The sequence below is a fragment of the Symphalangus syndactylus genome, chromosome 9, assembly GCF_028878055.3.
Source record: "Symphalangus syndactylus isolate Jambi chromosome 9, NHGRI_mSymSyn1-v2.1_pri, whole genome shotgun sequence".
NCBI lineage: Eukaryota > Metazoa > Chordata > Mammalia > Primates > Hylobatidae > Symphalangus > Symphalangus syndactylus.
Window position 1 is genome coordinate 18,619,025 of NC_072431.2, and position 13,920 is coordinate 18,632,944.

Consider the following 13,920-nt stretch of genomic DNA (forward strand, 5'->3'; position numbering starts at 1 on the left):
TGAAATAATACTCAGTAATAAAAAAAATTAAATATTAATATATGCAAAAACATAAGTGAATCTTGAAAATGTGCGAAATGAAGGAAGTCAAATACAAAAGACTCCATAATTATACTTTATTATTCTATGTGTATAACATTCTAAAAAAGAAAAAACTAGTGACAAAGTAAATCACCACTTACTTGGGAAGGATAGGTGTCAGTTGAGGGGATCGACTACAGATGGGCATAAGAAAATTTTTTATGGTGATGGAACTGTTTTATATTTTGATTGTGATGTTGGTTACAAGACCATGTACAGCTGCCATTTTTCAAATAACTGTATACTTAAAGGTGGGTGTGTTTTAAAAAAATGTAGGCTTTATGTTCTATAAAACAAATTTTAGTACTATCAAAACTTTAAGCTATTAATCAGACTGTTGTGTTTCCAAAAGATTTCCATATATAAAAGAAAAAGACATTTTTTATTTCTTAATTCTCTGTAGTTATCAAAAATAAAGTTCCAAACAAAAGTTCTAAAAATAAAATGATATATATGGAGAACCTGTTTTAGGTCTTTTGCCTTTATGTTTTCTGGATAATTTAACTTCTAAGAACTTTTAATATTTATGTAACCTATATTTACTCTATGTAGTGACTATTTTTAGGTCTCTCCTGGGAAGTTTTATTAGGCATTCTAATCTTAATCAGTACCATTAGTAATAGCACAGAGGTGTTTAAGAAACTAAAGCAGTTGTATTTGTTTCTGTTTAAAAGACATAAAATTCAACAAAGATAAAACTCCATATACACAATATATAAGTGATTCAGTACAGTATTTTGCAAGAGTGAAGTTTGCATACATTATCATACTACTAATGCAGTAGTACTTTATGAAAGGGATGTTAGTAGTCCTGAAATCATCTATTTTCCTATAACATAAAAGTTTTCAGAAACTGCGAAGGAAATCTGGTATAGGAAACAAGAATGAAAATTAGATAACTTCTTTTTAGGTCATGAATATCATTACAGGAATAGTTTTATTGCTTTAAAAAAACCGTTTAAGAGGAAAAAGCCTCTTAAGTGAGCCATTATAGATTTTTAAAAATAAAATAGGCTGGGCGTGGTTGCTCACGCCTGTAATCCCAGCACTTTGGAAGGCCGAGTCGAGCGGATCACGAGGTCAGGAGCTCAAGACCATCCTGGCTAACACAGTGAAACCCCGTCTCTACTAAAAATACAAAAAATTAGCCGGGCGTGGTGGTGGGCACCTGTAGTCCCAGCTACTCGGGAGGCTGAGGCAGGAGAATGGTGTGAACCCGGGAGGCGGAGCTTGCAGTGAGCCGAGATTGCACCACTGCACTCCAGCCTGGGGGACAAAGCGAGACTCTGTCTCAGACAAAAACAAAAAGGCAAAAAATAAACAAATAAATAAAATTAAAGGCAGTAGTGATTCTCTGGTGATTTTGTGATAGCTAATATAAAAATATTTAAAATCTTAGTTCTTGGCCTGGTGTGGTGGCTCATGCCTGTAATCCCAGTACTTTGGGAGGCCAAGGCAGTTGAATCACCTGAGGTCAGGAGTTCGAGACCAGCCTGGCCAACACAGTGAAACCTCCTTCTCTACTAAAATACAAAAAATTAGCTGGGCATGGTGGTGTACACCTGTAATCCGAGCTACTTGGGAGGCTGAGGCAGGAGAATTGCTTGAACCCAGGAGGCGGAGGTTGCAGTGAGCCAAGATCATGCCGCTGCATTCCACCCTGGGCAACAGAGTGAGACTCCATCTCAGAAAAAATAATAATAATAAAATAAAATCTAGTTCTTAAAAATGAATTTGATTTTTATGGATCAAAACAATATATGGAGATAATGAGGTTTATATTTCAAAGCATTTGACCAAAGGCTGATGTCTCTTTGGCATGTACTTAAAAGTTTTTGGTAAACATTAAGGTTATAATTTTCATTATGCTTTCACCAGTATGTGTTTGTCCTAAGATACAGAATACTTAAGTTTCTGTAACTGTCCTTTAACATATGATTTTTGTGCCATATGAATTTACTCCAAATCTCAAATGAAAGGAAACTTTTCACCTACTGTGTAACATAATTGAGCCTAGATAGAGTCATATGATTACTCATTTGATATATGATTATCATATGATTATATGATTATTGTGATAACACCTGATAACATAATCCAGTTCTATATGTACTTTTTAAGGCACTTACTGTGCTACTACTTAAAAAAAACGCCTGTATGGTATGTGGAATTGCACTTCTATAGAATTAAAATAATATAAATGTAGATCATCCTTGACTTACTGTAATTAACAGCTTACAATTTTTCAACTTTACAGTGGTGTGAAAGCAATTCTCATTCAGTAGAAACCATACTTCAAGTACTCATACAACCATTCTGTTTTTCACTTTCAGTACAGTAGTCATTAAATTACATGAGATAGTCAATACTTTCTTACAAAACAGGCTTTGCGTTGGATGATTTTGCCCAACTGTAAGCTAATTTAAGTGTTCTGAGCATGTTTAGGGTAGGCTAGGCTAAGCTATGATGTTCAGTTGATTAGGTGTATTAGGTGCAATTTTGACTTACCATATTTTCAATTTACAATGAGTTTCTTGGGGTGTAACCCCATCATAAGTCAAGGAGCATCTGTATGTATTTGATTTATATTGGTTTTTTGCTTTACTGTGTAGAAAGAGGTAATGAGGGCAGAGGTTTACAGGTACTGAGTTCAGAATATTGATATTTTTCTGCTACAAAGAAGCTTAAAATAAAAAGACCTACTGCTTTAACAACTTGCTTGGTACTAGCAGCACTATATTATAACCACCACTAGTTGTTCAATACAGCATTAATTTGTGCTGTACTTTATTTAAGTTAACAAAAGTACCTGCTATGTACCAGGTACTATACCAGGCACTAGCACTACTACAGTATATAACAGAATTCCTGTTCTTACAAAGTTTATACTGTACTGGGGAATATTTACAATTGAAGGGGCAGTTTCAAGTCAGTGTGATAAGTGGTATAATAGAGAGGTGCAGGGTTCAGTGAGAGCATCTAGCAGAGACTCTGTAATCATACTTGGCAGGATCAGGAGTAGGCTTCTCAAGGAAGCAGAGACCTGGAAAATAAATAGGAGTTAACCAGGCCGAAAAGAGGATTAGGGCTCCATGCAAAGGAAAAAGCCAGAGGTATGATACAATAATACTCTAATAAATACAAGTAGTTTACTTTCTAAGACTAGACATAAAAGTTCTAGGTGGGTTGTGGAGAGGCAAGAAAGTTACAGAGAGACTTGAGAACCATACTAGGAAGTTAGGGCTTATGCTGAGGCCAGTGAGGGGCCACTGAAGGATTTTAAATGAGGAAGTGACAGGATCAAATTAGATTTTTAGATCTTTTTGCTGCCTTATGGAGAATGGATTGGGAGGGGCAAGTCAGGATGTGAGAGAGAGTGAAGGCTGGGGACCACTGTAAACCAAGCATTGATAGTTGCATATAGAGCAGCAGTGAGCAAGTGCCTCAGTTCTTAAATTGCCCCAAGTCTGATTTAAGTGAAATAGAATGGCAGTAGGTACTAGAGTTTCTATAGCTGGGCCAGAAATGGGAGTAGATATTCTTAGTTTCACTAATGGCTCCTGCCATTTGGTACCTCCAGTTTTGATTCTATACTATTAATAGTCCCATGGTAGACATGAGATGAGACTCCTAGATATAAAAGCTTGTACAAGATTATGATTTTCTTGACCTCCCTGGCCAGTTTGTAACTGGTTTTATCTTTTGGTGTTTAAAATTTGTTTTATTTAGGGTATTAAGCATTACATCTTAGGTAGGATATTGAATACTCTTTATGGTAATTTTATGAAATTATATTTACAGGTTCAGAAAGTGCTTCCCCAGTCCATTCACCTCTGGGCTCCAGGTCGCAGACGCCTTCCCCTTCTACGCTGAATATAGATCACATGGAACAGAAGGATCTGCAGCTCGATGAGAAGCTCCACCACTCTGTTCTTCAGACACCAGATGATCTAGGCAATATTTCAAAATTAGATATTTACCTTTTTTCTTTTAGGGCGTCAGTGTCAGGAGATCATAAATAAGGCATCTTACATTTGATTATATATGATTAGTGTAAATATTTTGGACTTTTCTAAGTCCTTTGGAAATTTGTTAATATAACTTTTCTTCTTGTTCTTAAAGATATTTGTTTTCTGAGTTTTATTCATTTTATTATAGTTGATTAGAGTCCTCAAATTAGTTATTGCATTATTTTCAAGTATTGTATTATCATTTATTGATATTGGTAGTGTTTCCTAAAACAGGAAATACGTAATTTGGCATCCTTATTCTTAGTTTTATACCTGAAGAACCTAGTAACTCACAGGAGAACGTAGTAACATTATCACTTGTTAATCAAGCTTTCAGTGAAACAGTTAATCAAATCATTTTTTTAATTTTGATTCAGCAAATTTGTCAACTAAATTTAATTTAAAAGTAGAGGTCCAAATGAATATTTTCAAGTAAATGTTAAAAAGTGACTTGGGAAACCTAAGTAACTGCCAGGTTTTTTTTTAAAGTTATTTTTGCTAGATTTTGTATGATGTAACAAACATCAGACATTTTGCAAATATGGATAAATTGGTCAAAGACACAGTTAATGAGATATTTACAATGAATAAAAAGCTAGTTTTCATTGGTAAGGTAGCACATTTATTCTCTGACGAAAGGAAGAAATTTAAAACTATATAACTTCTGAACTTTTTTTAAGAGGCCCGTTTATTTTAAAATTGTCTGTAGAGGCGAGGTTTCACCATGTTGCCCAGGCTGGTCTTAAGCTCCTGAGCTCAAGTGACCCGCCTGCCTTGGCCTCCCAAGATTACGGGTGTGAGCCACCACACCCGGCCCAAGGGACCCATTCGTTAACATGCAATTGCCTTGTAATTATATAGCCCTAATTTTCTGATTTGTGGTTTATTTCTGACCTTTTCTTTTTCTCCTTTGATCTGCAGTTATTTGTTTACAGTTGTTTCCCCAACATTTGGAAAAAAACTTCAGTTATAGAAGCGTTTCAAGGCTAGTAAAATGAATACACGTAAACCTTTTATATAAATTCATCAATTAATATTTTGCCACTTTGTCTATATTTACACACAGCACATATATGCACAAAATAGCCTGCCCTTCCCACATGTCCCCCGAACCTTTTATTTTTGCTGAAGCGTGTTAGAGGAAATTGCAAATATCAGATCCTTCAGACCTAAACAAGTCAGTGGATATGTCCTAATAATAAGTGTATGTTTTCTGCATAACCACAATATAATGGCCACATTCATGATACTTAGCATAGATACATTGCTGTTATGTCTATAGTCATAAGTCCTCAGTTGTCCCAGTAATGCCCTCTATAGCTACCCCACACCATCAGCAATCCAGTAAAGAATTTAATCAGGCCGGGCACCGTGGCTCACGCCTGTCATCCCAGCACTTCAGGAGGCCAAGGCAGGTGGATCACCTGAGGTCCAGAGTTCGAGACCAGTCTGGTCAACATGGTGAAACCCTGTCTGTACTAAAAATACAAAAATTAGCCGATCATGGTGGCACACGCCTGTCATCCCAGCTGCTCGGTAGGCTGAGGCAGGAAAATTACTTGAACCTGGGAGGCGGAGGTTGCAGTGAACTGAGGTCGTGCCACTGTACTCCAACCTGGGTGACAGAGTGAGACTGTCTCAAAAAAAAAAAAAAAAAAAAAAGAATTTAATCAAAGACCACACATTGTTGCTTGCTTTTTAATCATTTAAAATTTTGTTAGCTTTGAAAAGGATAAGGTACAGGCAAATCAGTTGATTTATCATTGTATTTTGAAGGTGCTCTGGAGTAGGGAGGCATTAGCAATAATGGTTAACACTTCAGTGTGTTTTGTTTGTTTTAGTGGCTTTACACAAGAAACCTGTTTTTTTTTTTGTAATGGAGAAAGACTAGTACCTTTTTAATAATACAGCCAGTTATGTACTTTATATGTAAAGAGAAAAAAGTTAACCATTAGGACTAAAGAATGTACATGTACTAAGAAGTGATTATAAATTCTCAATATGTTGGAATGTTTTCAAGCATGAGAAATCATAACTTTATGGTTCTTTCAGTCTACAAAATTTTTAGTTCCCAAAGTTCTTTAGATGCATAGATATCTTTATTGACTTTTTAATTATTTTCTATAGCCTTTTCCATTATATACATTGAGTAGAATAATGGATTTTTTTTAAAAGCTGGAGGCAACCTATAATGATATCTAGCAAAACCATCTATTTTACAGATTAGGACATGTATCCTTAGAGAGGTTATTACATAACCTTTATAACACATAATTAGTAGCAGAAAGAGACTAGAACTAAGGTTACCTATGTTTCTTATAATCTTGCCAGTATTAGTAGGCAAAATAACAATTATGGTAATTTTGATTATGTTTAAATTTTAGTTAAAATGTTTAGTTTTTGGTCGGGTGTGGTGGCTCACGCCTGTAATCCCAATACTTTGGGAGGCCAAGGTGGGTGGATCATGAGGTCAGGAGTTCGAGACCAGTCTGGCCAACATAGTGAAACTCTGTTTCAACTAAAAATACAAAAAAACTAGCCAGATGTGGTGGTGTGCGCCTGTAATCCCAGCTACTTGGGAGGCTGAGGCAGGAGAATTGCGTGAACCCAGCAGGCAGAGGTTGCAGTGAGTCAAGATCCCGCCATTGCACTCCAGCCTGGGAGAGGGTGCAAGAGTCCATCTCAAAAAAAAAAAAAAGTTTATTTTTCATGCCATTATGCTAACTCTTAATGCTGGTCTGGGAGGTAGCTACAAAGAAAACGCTTAGGAAGCCTTCCTACACCATCTGCCTTTAGCCTGAGGTTTTCCATTAATTTGATGATATAACCTGAAGTAGCTATTAGATAACAGTGAGAGTATGTGCTTATAAATTTAATGTTTTTATCAAACAGATTTCTCTATCTGGAATAGATAGAAATTTATCTGCAAAGTGAGTAGTAGTTACATAGAATCAGTATTGAATAACTAGTTAACATAATACTTACAATAATTCCTTATTATTTTCTCATAATAATAAGTGAGGTTTTGACCTTATCAGGAAAAAATAATGTATGTTGACATTTCTTTTATTCGTTTCTGTAGATATTTAAGATTGTTAATTTAGCTTGGTTTCTTGGGGGGTTTTATGTTCAGTTCACTGAAAAATGGCTGACACTATATTTTTTTTTTTCTATAGAAATTAGTGAATTTCCATCAGAATGTTGTAGTGTGATGGCAGGAGGTACTCTGACTGGATGGCATGCTGATGTTGCTACTGTAATGTGGCGAAGAATGCTAGGCATTTTGGGAGATGTAAATTCAATCATGGATCCTGAAATACATGCTCAAGTTTTTGATTACCTCTGTGAACTTTGGCAGAATCTAGCTAAGGTAAAAAAGAAATAGAGGATATAAGTGGAGAAGAAAATAAAAATATTTAAAAATAGAAGAAGCCTTAGAAAACATTTGTGACACCCTTTTTGACTATAGATAAACTGGTACCCAGCATGGTTAAGTCACTTAATTGTAATTAAATAATAAGTGTAGAAACTGGATTTGAACTTCAGTTTAAGGTAAACTGGAAGAGATAACAGTTTTCACAGGTTTGTTGCTTTTTATTTGAAAATTACAGATTAGAGATAACCTCGGCATTTCAACTGATAACCTGACCTCCCCTTCTCCACCAGTTTTAATTCCTCCACTGAGAATTCTTACACCTTGGCTTTTTAAGGTAAGCTTAATATATAAAATATTAGTTTAAAATGTTTCATTTAGTAAATCTTAAAAATTTTATAGAGATTTTGGCTATTATATAGACTTCTAGAGCACTTAGTTTTTAACCAGTATCCTTAGGAAGTCATTAGGCATTATATAGAGAAGAGAATGAACATGCTAAAATTACTCAGGATTTATTGCTTTTGATTATTTCATAAAACAAAAGTGAATATAGAGAATTATGTCTGTATTGTATTTAACTGAAGTATAAACTTTGAGTTGCATTACAGAATATGCCAGAATATGCTGTGTATTAAAAGTTGTGACCGGGTGAGGTGACTCACGCCTGTAATCGCAGCAGTTTGGGAGGCTGAGCCGGGTGGATCACATGAGGTCAGGAGTTTGAGACCAGGCTGGCCAACATGGTGAAACTCCGTCTCTACTAAAAATACAAAAAATTAGCTGGGCATGGTGGTGGGCACCTGTAATCCTGGCTACTCGGGAGGCTGAGGCAAGAGAATCGCTTGAACCCAGGAGGCGGAGGTTGCAGTGAGCTGAGATGGCGCCATTGCACTCCAGCCTGTGTGACGAGAGCAAAACTCCATCTCAAAAAAAATTTTTTTAATTATTTTTTGTTTGTTTTTTAAAAGACAGGTTCTTGCTCTGTCGCCCAGTCTGGAGTGCAGTAGCATGATCACAGCTCACTGCAGCCTTGAACTCCTGGGCTCAAGCAATCCTCCCACCTCAGCCTTCCAAGTAGCTGGGACTACTACAGGCGTGTGCCACCATGCCTGGCTAATTTTTTATTTTTTTGTAAAGACAGAGTCTCTCTATGTTGCCCAGACTGGTCTCAAACTCCTGGCCTCGAGAGACCCTTCTGCCTTGGCCTTCCAAAGTGCTGGGATTACAGGCTTAAGCCACTGTGCCCAGCCAAAAGATTTAATTATTTTAAGTATTGATATGTTTGGTACATTTTCCTAAGTGGAACAGTTTATGGTTATACCTACGTTGTATCATTTTGGATGATGATAATTTCAGTAATCCTGATTTTTAGTTCATTAAAGAAATTGGATGGCCGGGCACGGTGGCTCACGCCTGTAATCCGAGCACTTTGGGAGGCTGAGGTGGGCGGATCACGAGTTCAGGAGATCAAGACCAACCTGGTTAACACGGTGAAACCCCGTCTCTACTAAAAATACAAAAAATTAGCCGGGCGCCTGTAGTCCCAGCTACTCGGGAGGCTGAGGCAGGAGAATGGCGTGAAACCGGGAGGCGGAGCTTGCAGGGAGCCAAGATCGCACCACTGCACTCCAGCCTGGGCGAAAGAGTGAGACTCCGTCTCAAAAAAAAAAAAAAAGAGAAATTGGGCCAACATGGAAATAAATGAGATTATATACGTTGTTTCCTATATTCAGTTGCTTGCTATTTAGCAAATAGTATTTCTTTTTGAACATTAAAACTGATCTTTTAATTTTAGGCAACCATGTTGACTGATAAATATAAACAAGGTAAATTACATGCATATAAACTTATTTGTAATACAATGAAAAGAAGACAAGATGTTTCTCCAAATAGAGATTTTTTAACACATTTCTACAATATAATGCATTGTGGATTACTTCATATTGACCAGGTAACTAAATATATATATATATAATCTAAGAAGTAGTTTATGTCATATTATCTTTGATTCTTGATTCTGTTTAACTCTTGCTTTTTAAGGTCTAGAAGTTAAACTCTCCCCCTTATTTAGTGATTTATATACAATTTACTTCAATTTTATGACCTTATTTGTTCTTAAAACATGGTTGAAAATCAAGCTATTATTGTAGGTAGAGGATTGACTTGAGTAGTTCTCCATCTTTAATGTTGTACAACCAGTTCAATTTTTGAAGCAATTAAACCATCATTTGCTTAGGCTGACACTTTTCTTTAATATTCTAATGTACCTACTCTTAGGCATTTTGTGACTGATACTTGAGGCATATGGATTTGTTTATCTAGTTATGCAACAGTCAGGTTTTTTTCAATCTAAGAATCAGCACATGACATTTTCTTATTACTGTCAATTATATTGGCATAGTGACAGTTACATTGATTTGATAATTATATGAGTTATAATCATTAAATAGTCATAAATATAACCTTAGAATTACTTTGGGAGTCTTGATATTGGTCATAAACTAAAAAGTGTAGGAGGTTGCAAGTCAGAATAATGTAAATATGTTTATCCTAATATGATGAACTCTAGGTCATTTAGAGAGTATGTTAATATTAAAAGATGATAATATCTCTTTCTGAAAAATGTAAAATTTTTGCATTAATTTAAAATTAGTGTGCTACCTTGTAAACATGTCTCAAGTAAAATGACTCTCTTAATTACTAGAAAAAGAGAGCTTTTGTTTAAGATAAGTTGTACTGAATAATACAACTGAATACACTGTATCCTCATAGTAAATTCCAAAGGCAAAGTAAATGAATAATGAAGTTAGGAACATTCCCTTAAAAGTGCCTAGGTCTAGATTTCTGAGGCTAGATACCTATCATTAAAGGACTTCAGTTTATTTTAAAAAGAGAATCTTTCCAGTTGTCACGTAACAGGTCATGTGGATTCAGAAATGAGAGTTATTGCACAGAAACAACTAGGTGACAGGAGAAAACTGCTATGCAGTTTAGTTTTACGTTGTATGGGCCTTGTACTTTTAACCTTCTGAAGCAAAGAGCCTTCCTTAATCTCCAGTGTGAAAAAAATGCTGTTATTTATGCCAGTTAAATGAATGTATTTTCGGTTTACTTTCCATTGATAGAATATAATATTAAGCATGGATTATTTGGAAGAATTGAAATTAGTCTTTCCAATTAGCCAATGTACAGTAATTACCTTTTTTGTTATTTCATATGTTATCTATTTTTAATGATACTGATTATCTGATACTCAAGATTACATATGTGATATTCTTTTTTCCTTCTTTCCTTATTCTAAGGATATTGTCAATACAATCATCAAACACTGCTCACCTCAATTTTTTTCGCTTGGTTTGCCTGGTGCCACAATGCTTATTATGGATTTTATTGTAGCAGCTGGTAGAGTGGCGTCTTCAGCTTTTCTCAATGTAAGTCATTTCCTGTTCCTTATCATATAACAAACTTTAGCCAGGATTCAACTAACAAAGTTGATAAAACATAACAAGCTGATAATCAGGAAATTTTGCAATTTAATTGGAATTGATTGCTTCTCCTACATTAAAAAAAGTAAGCAAGAAATCTGAAATATAAGAAAGCACTAAAATCAGTAAAATCTGATAAGCAAAACAGGATTTAAAGTTGAGAAAATCTAAAGAAACGGAGGGAAGAAAGCAAAGAAAGAGCAATGGGCTATAGCAAGAGGTAAGAAACAATGGTGAGTCATTACACAGTGTATGTGTGTATCAAATCATCATGTTGTACACCCTGAATATATATTGTCTTTAACAATTATATATTTAAAAATAAAAAAAAAGAAACTTGGTAAGGCAGCCACCATAGAAGGACATATGTCCTAGGAGCAAACTCTCTCTCTCTCTCTCTTTTTTTTTTTTTGAGGTGGAAGTCTTACTCTGTCGCCCAGACTGGAATGCAGTGATGCGATCTTGGCTCACTGCAGCCTCCGCCTCGCAGGTTCAAGTGATTCTCCTGCCTCAGCCTCTTCAATAGCTGGGATTATAGGCAGGCACCACCACACCCAGCTAATTTTTCTATTTTTAGTAGTGATGGGGTTTCACCATGTTGGTCAGGCTGGTCTCGAACTCCTGACCTTGTGATCCGCCCGCCTCAGCCTCCCAAAGTGCTGGGATTACAGGCGTGAACCACCGCGCCCAGCCAGGAGTAAACTCTCAAATTGCATGTGAAGATTTTTTCATACGGTCGTGGAACTGTGAGACAATGCTATGTAAATAAGTATAAATGGAATGTGTTCATCCATAAGTGTCAGAGGTTAGCTAGAGAGGAAGGCAATAATGCTGAAAATGTTAGATAGAAGCCTAAGGAAGGAATGAGTAACCATTGAAGGATTTTAAGCAAGGAGTGACATGATCAAATTCATATTTTGGAAGGATCACTCTGGAGCAAAGTGTAAAGGAAAAATAATTAACTGGAAGTCTACTGGAAAAAACTAAGGGTTTTGTGGGAAAACACACTTGTCTAGTACTGTATAACTTGAAGAGCAGTTTAACATACCTTATTTCATTGTTCAGCTGCAAGAGTGAAAGATCAATAGTGAATAGAAGGAGTTCTATTTGGGGCCTAGTAAGATGCGTATTAGACATCCATGAGGAAGATGTCAAAAGAATAATTGCATATACTCAAGGGACATGTCAGGACTGAAAATAAAAGCTGGGCAACATTAGCTTATAGATGATATTTAAAGCCATGAAAATGGATACAGTCACCTAGTGTAAACAGACAAAGCAGCAGTGGTATTTATAGCTGTATAACCCTGTTTTTCCAGTTCCCTGAGAACAGTAATCATGTCTTACTCATCTTGGTATCTCTGCAGCCTAGCATAGCACCATGCTTGGTCAGTTATTGAATATGTGTTCATTTAGCACCTAGTACATACTCAACATTGTACTGAGCCCTTTTGTGGTTATTAAACTTCCCCCTCCCCTTGTGTACAGAATGTTTTTGTAGGTGGAATACAGAGGGATATAGAATAAACTGGATAATACTTTGTGCTCAAGCAACATAATGCCTACTGCTGGGGATATGGAGAAGTATATTGACAACTACAGAATGTAGGGCATCATATAGGTACCAATAGGAGGAGCACAGCATAGTAGTTAAAAGCATTGTCTAAAGCTGACCTGCTTGGGTTCAAATCCTGGCTCTGCCACTTATTAGCTGTGTGACCTTGGTCAAGTTACTGAATGTCTCTGTGTCTCAGTTTCTTCATCTATAAAATAAAGATGGCCAGGCATGGTGGTTCACGCCTGTAATCCCAGCACTTTGGGAGGCCGAGGTGGGTGGATCACCTGAGGTCGGGAGTTCAAGACTAGTCTGACCAACATGGAGAAACCCTGTCTCTACTAAAAATACAAAATTAGCTGGGCTTGGTGGCACATGCCTGTAATCCCAGCTACTCGGGAGGCTGACACAGGAGAATCGCTTGAACCCAGGAGGTGGAGTTTGCGGTGAGCCGAGATCGCACCATTGCACTCCAGCTTGGGCAACAAGAGCGAAACTCTGTCTCAAAAAAAAGTAAAAAATAAAGAAATAAAGATAACCTGCCTCATAGGATTATTTTATAAGGATTTGTAACATGGTTGGAACACTATGTGACATGTTATATGTGCAATATAAGAGTTTGTTAAAATTATTTGGTGATTCAGAGAATGGAGAGCTCTTATTTGTTTAGGGATATCATGGAGGTTTCATGGAAAATTATATAAATATGTCCCTGAAAGATTAGTAGTGTTTGTTTAAGTAAAAATGGAGATGAGGGACAGTATTCCAGGTGGAGGTAAACAGGCATGAGTGAGAATGTATTCAAGGAATGACAAATAATCCATTTTCTTTAGGAGCTAGTTAATCTGTAAGAGTGTAATAGGCAAAAAGAATCGAAAGGTACTTTATTTTAAAAAAATCATTGAGATAAAATATACATATCTAATTTACCATTTTTATCATTTCAATTTTTATTTTGTTTTGTTTTGTTTTGTTTTTGAGATATCAGGGTCTTGCTCTGTAGCACAGATTGGAGAATTGAGACTCACTGCAGCCTTTACCTCCTGGGCTTAAGCAATCCTCCCACATCAGATCCCAAGTAGCTGAGACTATAGGCACACACCTAGAGTCCCAGGCATGCCTGGTACTGTTTTTAACTTTTTGTAGAAACATGGTCTCACCATGTTGCCCAGGCTGGTCTTGAATTCCTGGGCTCAAGTAATCCTCCCTGCCTTGGCCTTATAAGGTGCTGGGATTACAGTCATGAGCACCTGAACTATCATTTTTTAATGTACACTTTTTTTTTTTTTTTTTGAGACAAAGTCTGTCTCTGTCACTCGGACTGGAGTGCAGTAATGCGATCTTGGCTCACTGCAATCTCTACCTCCCAGGTTCAAGTGATTCTTTTGCTGGGGCTACAGGCCCGTGCCACCA

The 13,920-nt window shown here is 36.5% G+C and overlaps 1 protein-coding gene across 8 annotated transcripts in view; it reads left to right on the forward strand.

Annotated features, from left to right (window-relative positions):
- The window catches only part of RALGAPA1 (Ral GTPase activating protein catalytic subunit alpha 1), a 278,214-nt gene that overhangs the window by 132,252 nt on the left and 132,042 nt on the right, over positions 1-13,920 (forward strand). For all 8 annotated transcript variants that reach the window (XM_063645883.1, XM_055291510.2, XM_063645884.1 and 5 more), the window contains 5 exons: positions 3,883-4,035; positions 7,268-7,461; positions 7,703-7,801; positions 9,263-9,418; positions 10,770-10,898. In XM_063645883.1, coding sequence (XP_063501953.1) covers positions 3,883-4,035; positions 7,268-7,461; positions 7,703-7,801; positions 9,263-9,418; positions 10,770-10,898 — 731 coding nt within the window. The remainder of the gene's footprint in view (positions 1-3,882; positions 4,036-7,267; positions 7,462-7,702; positions 7,802-9,262; positions 9,419-10,769; positions 10,899-13,920) is intronic.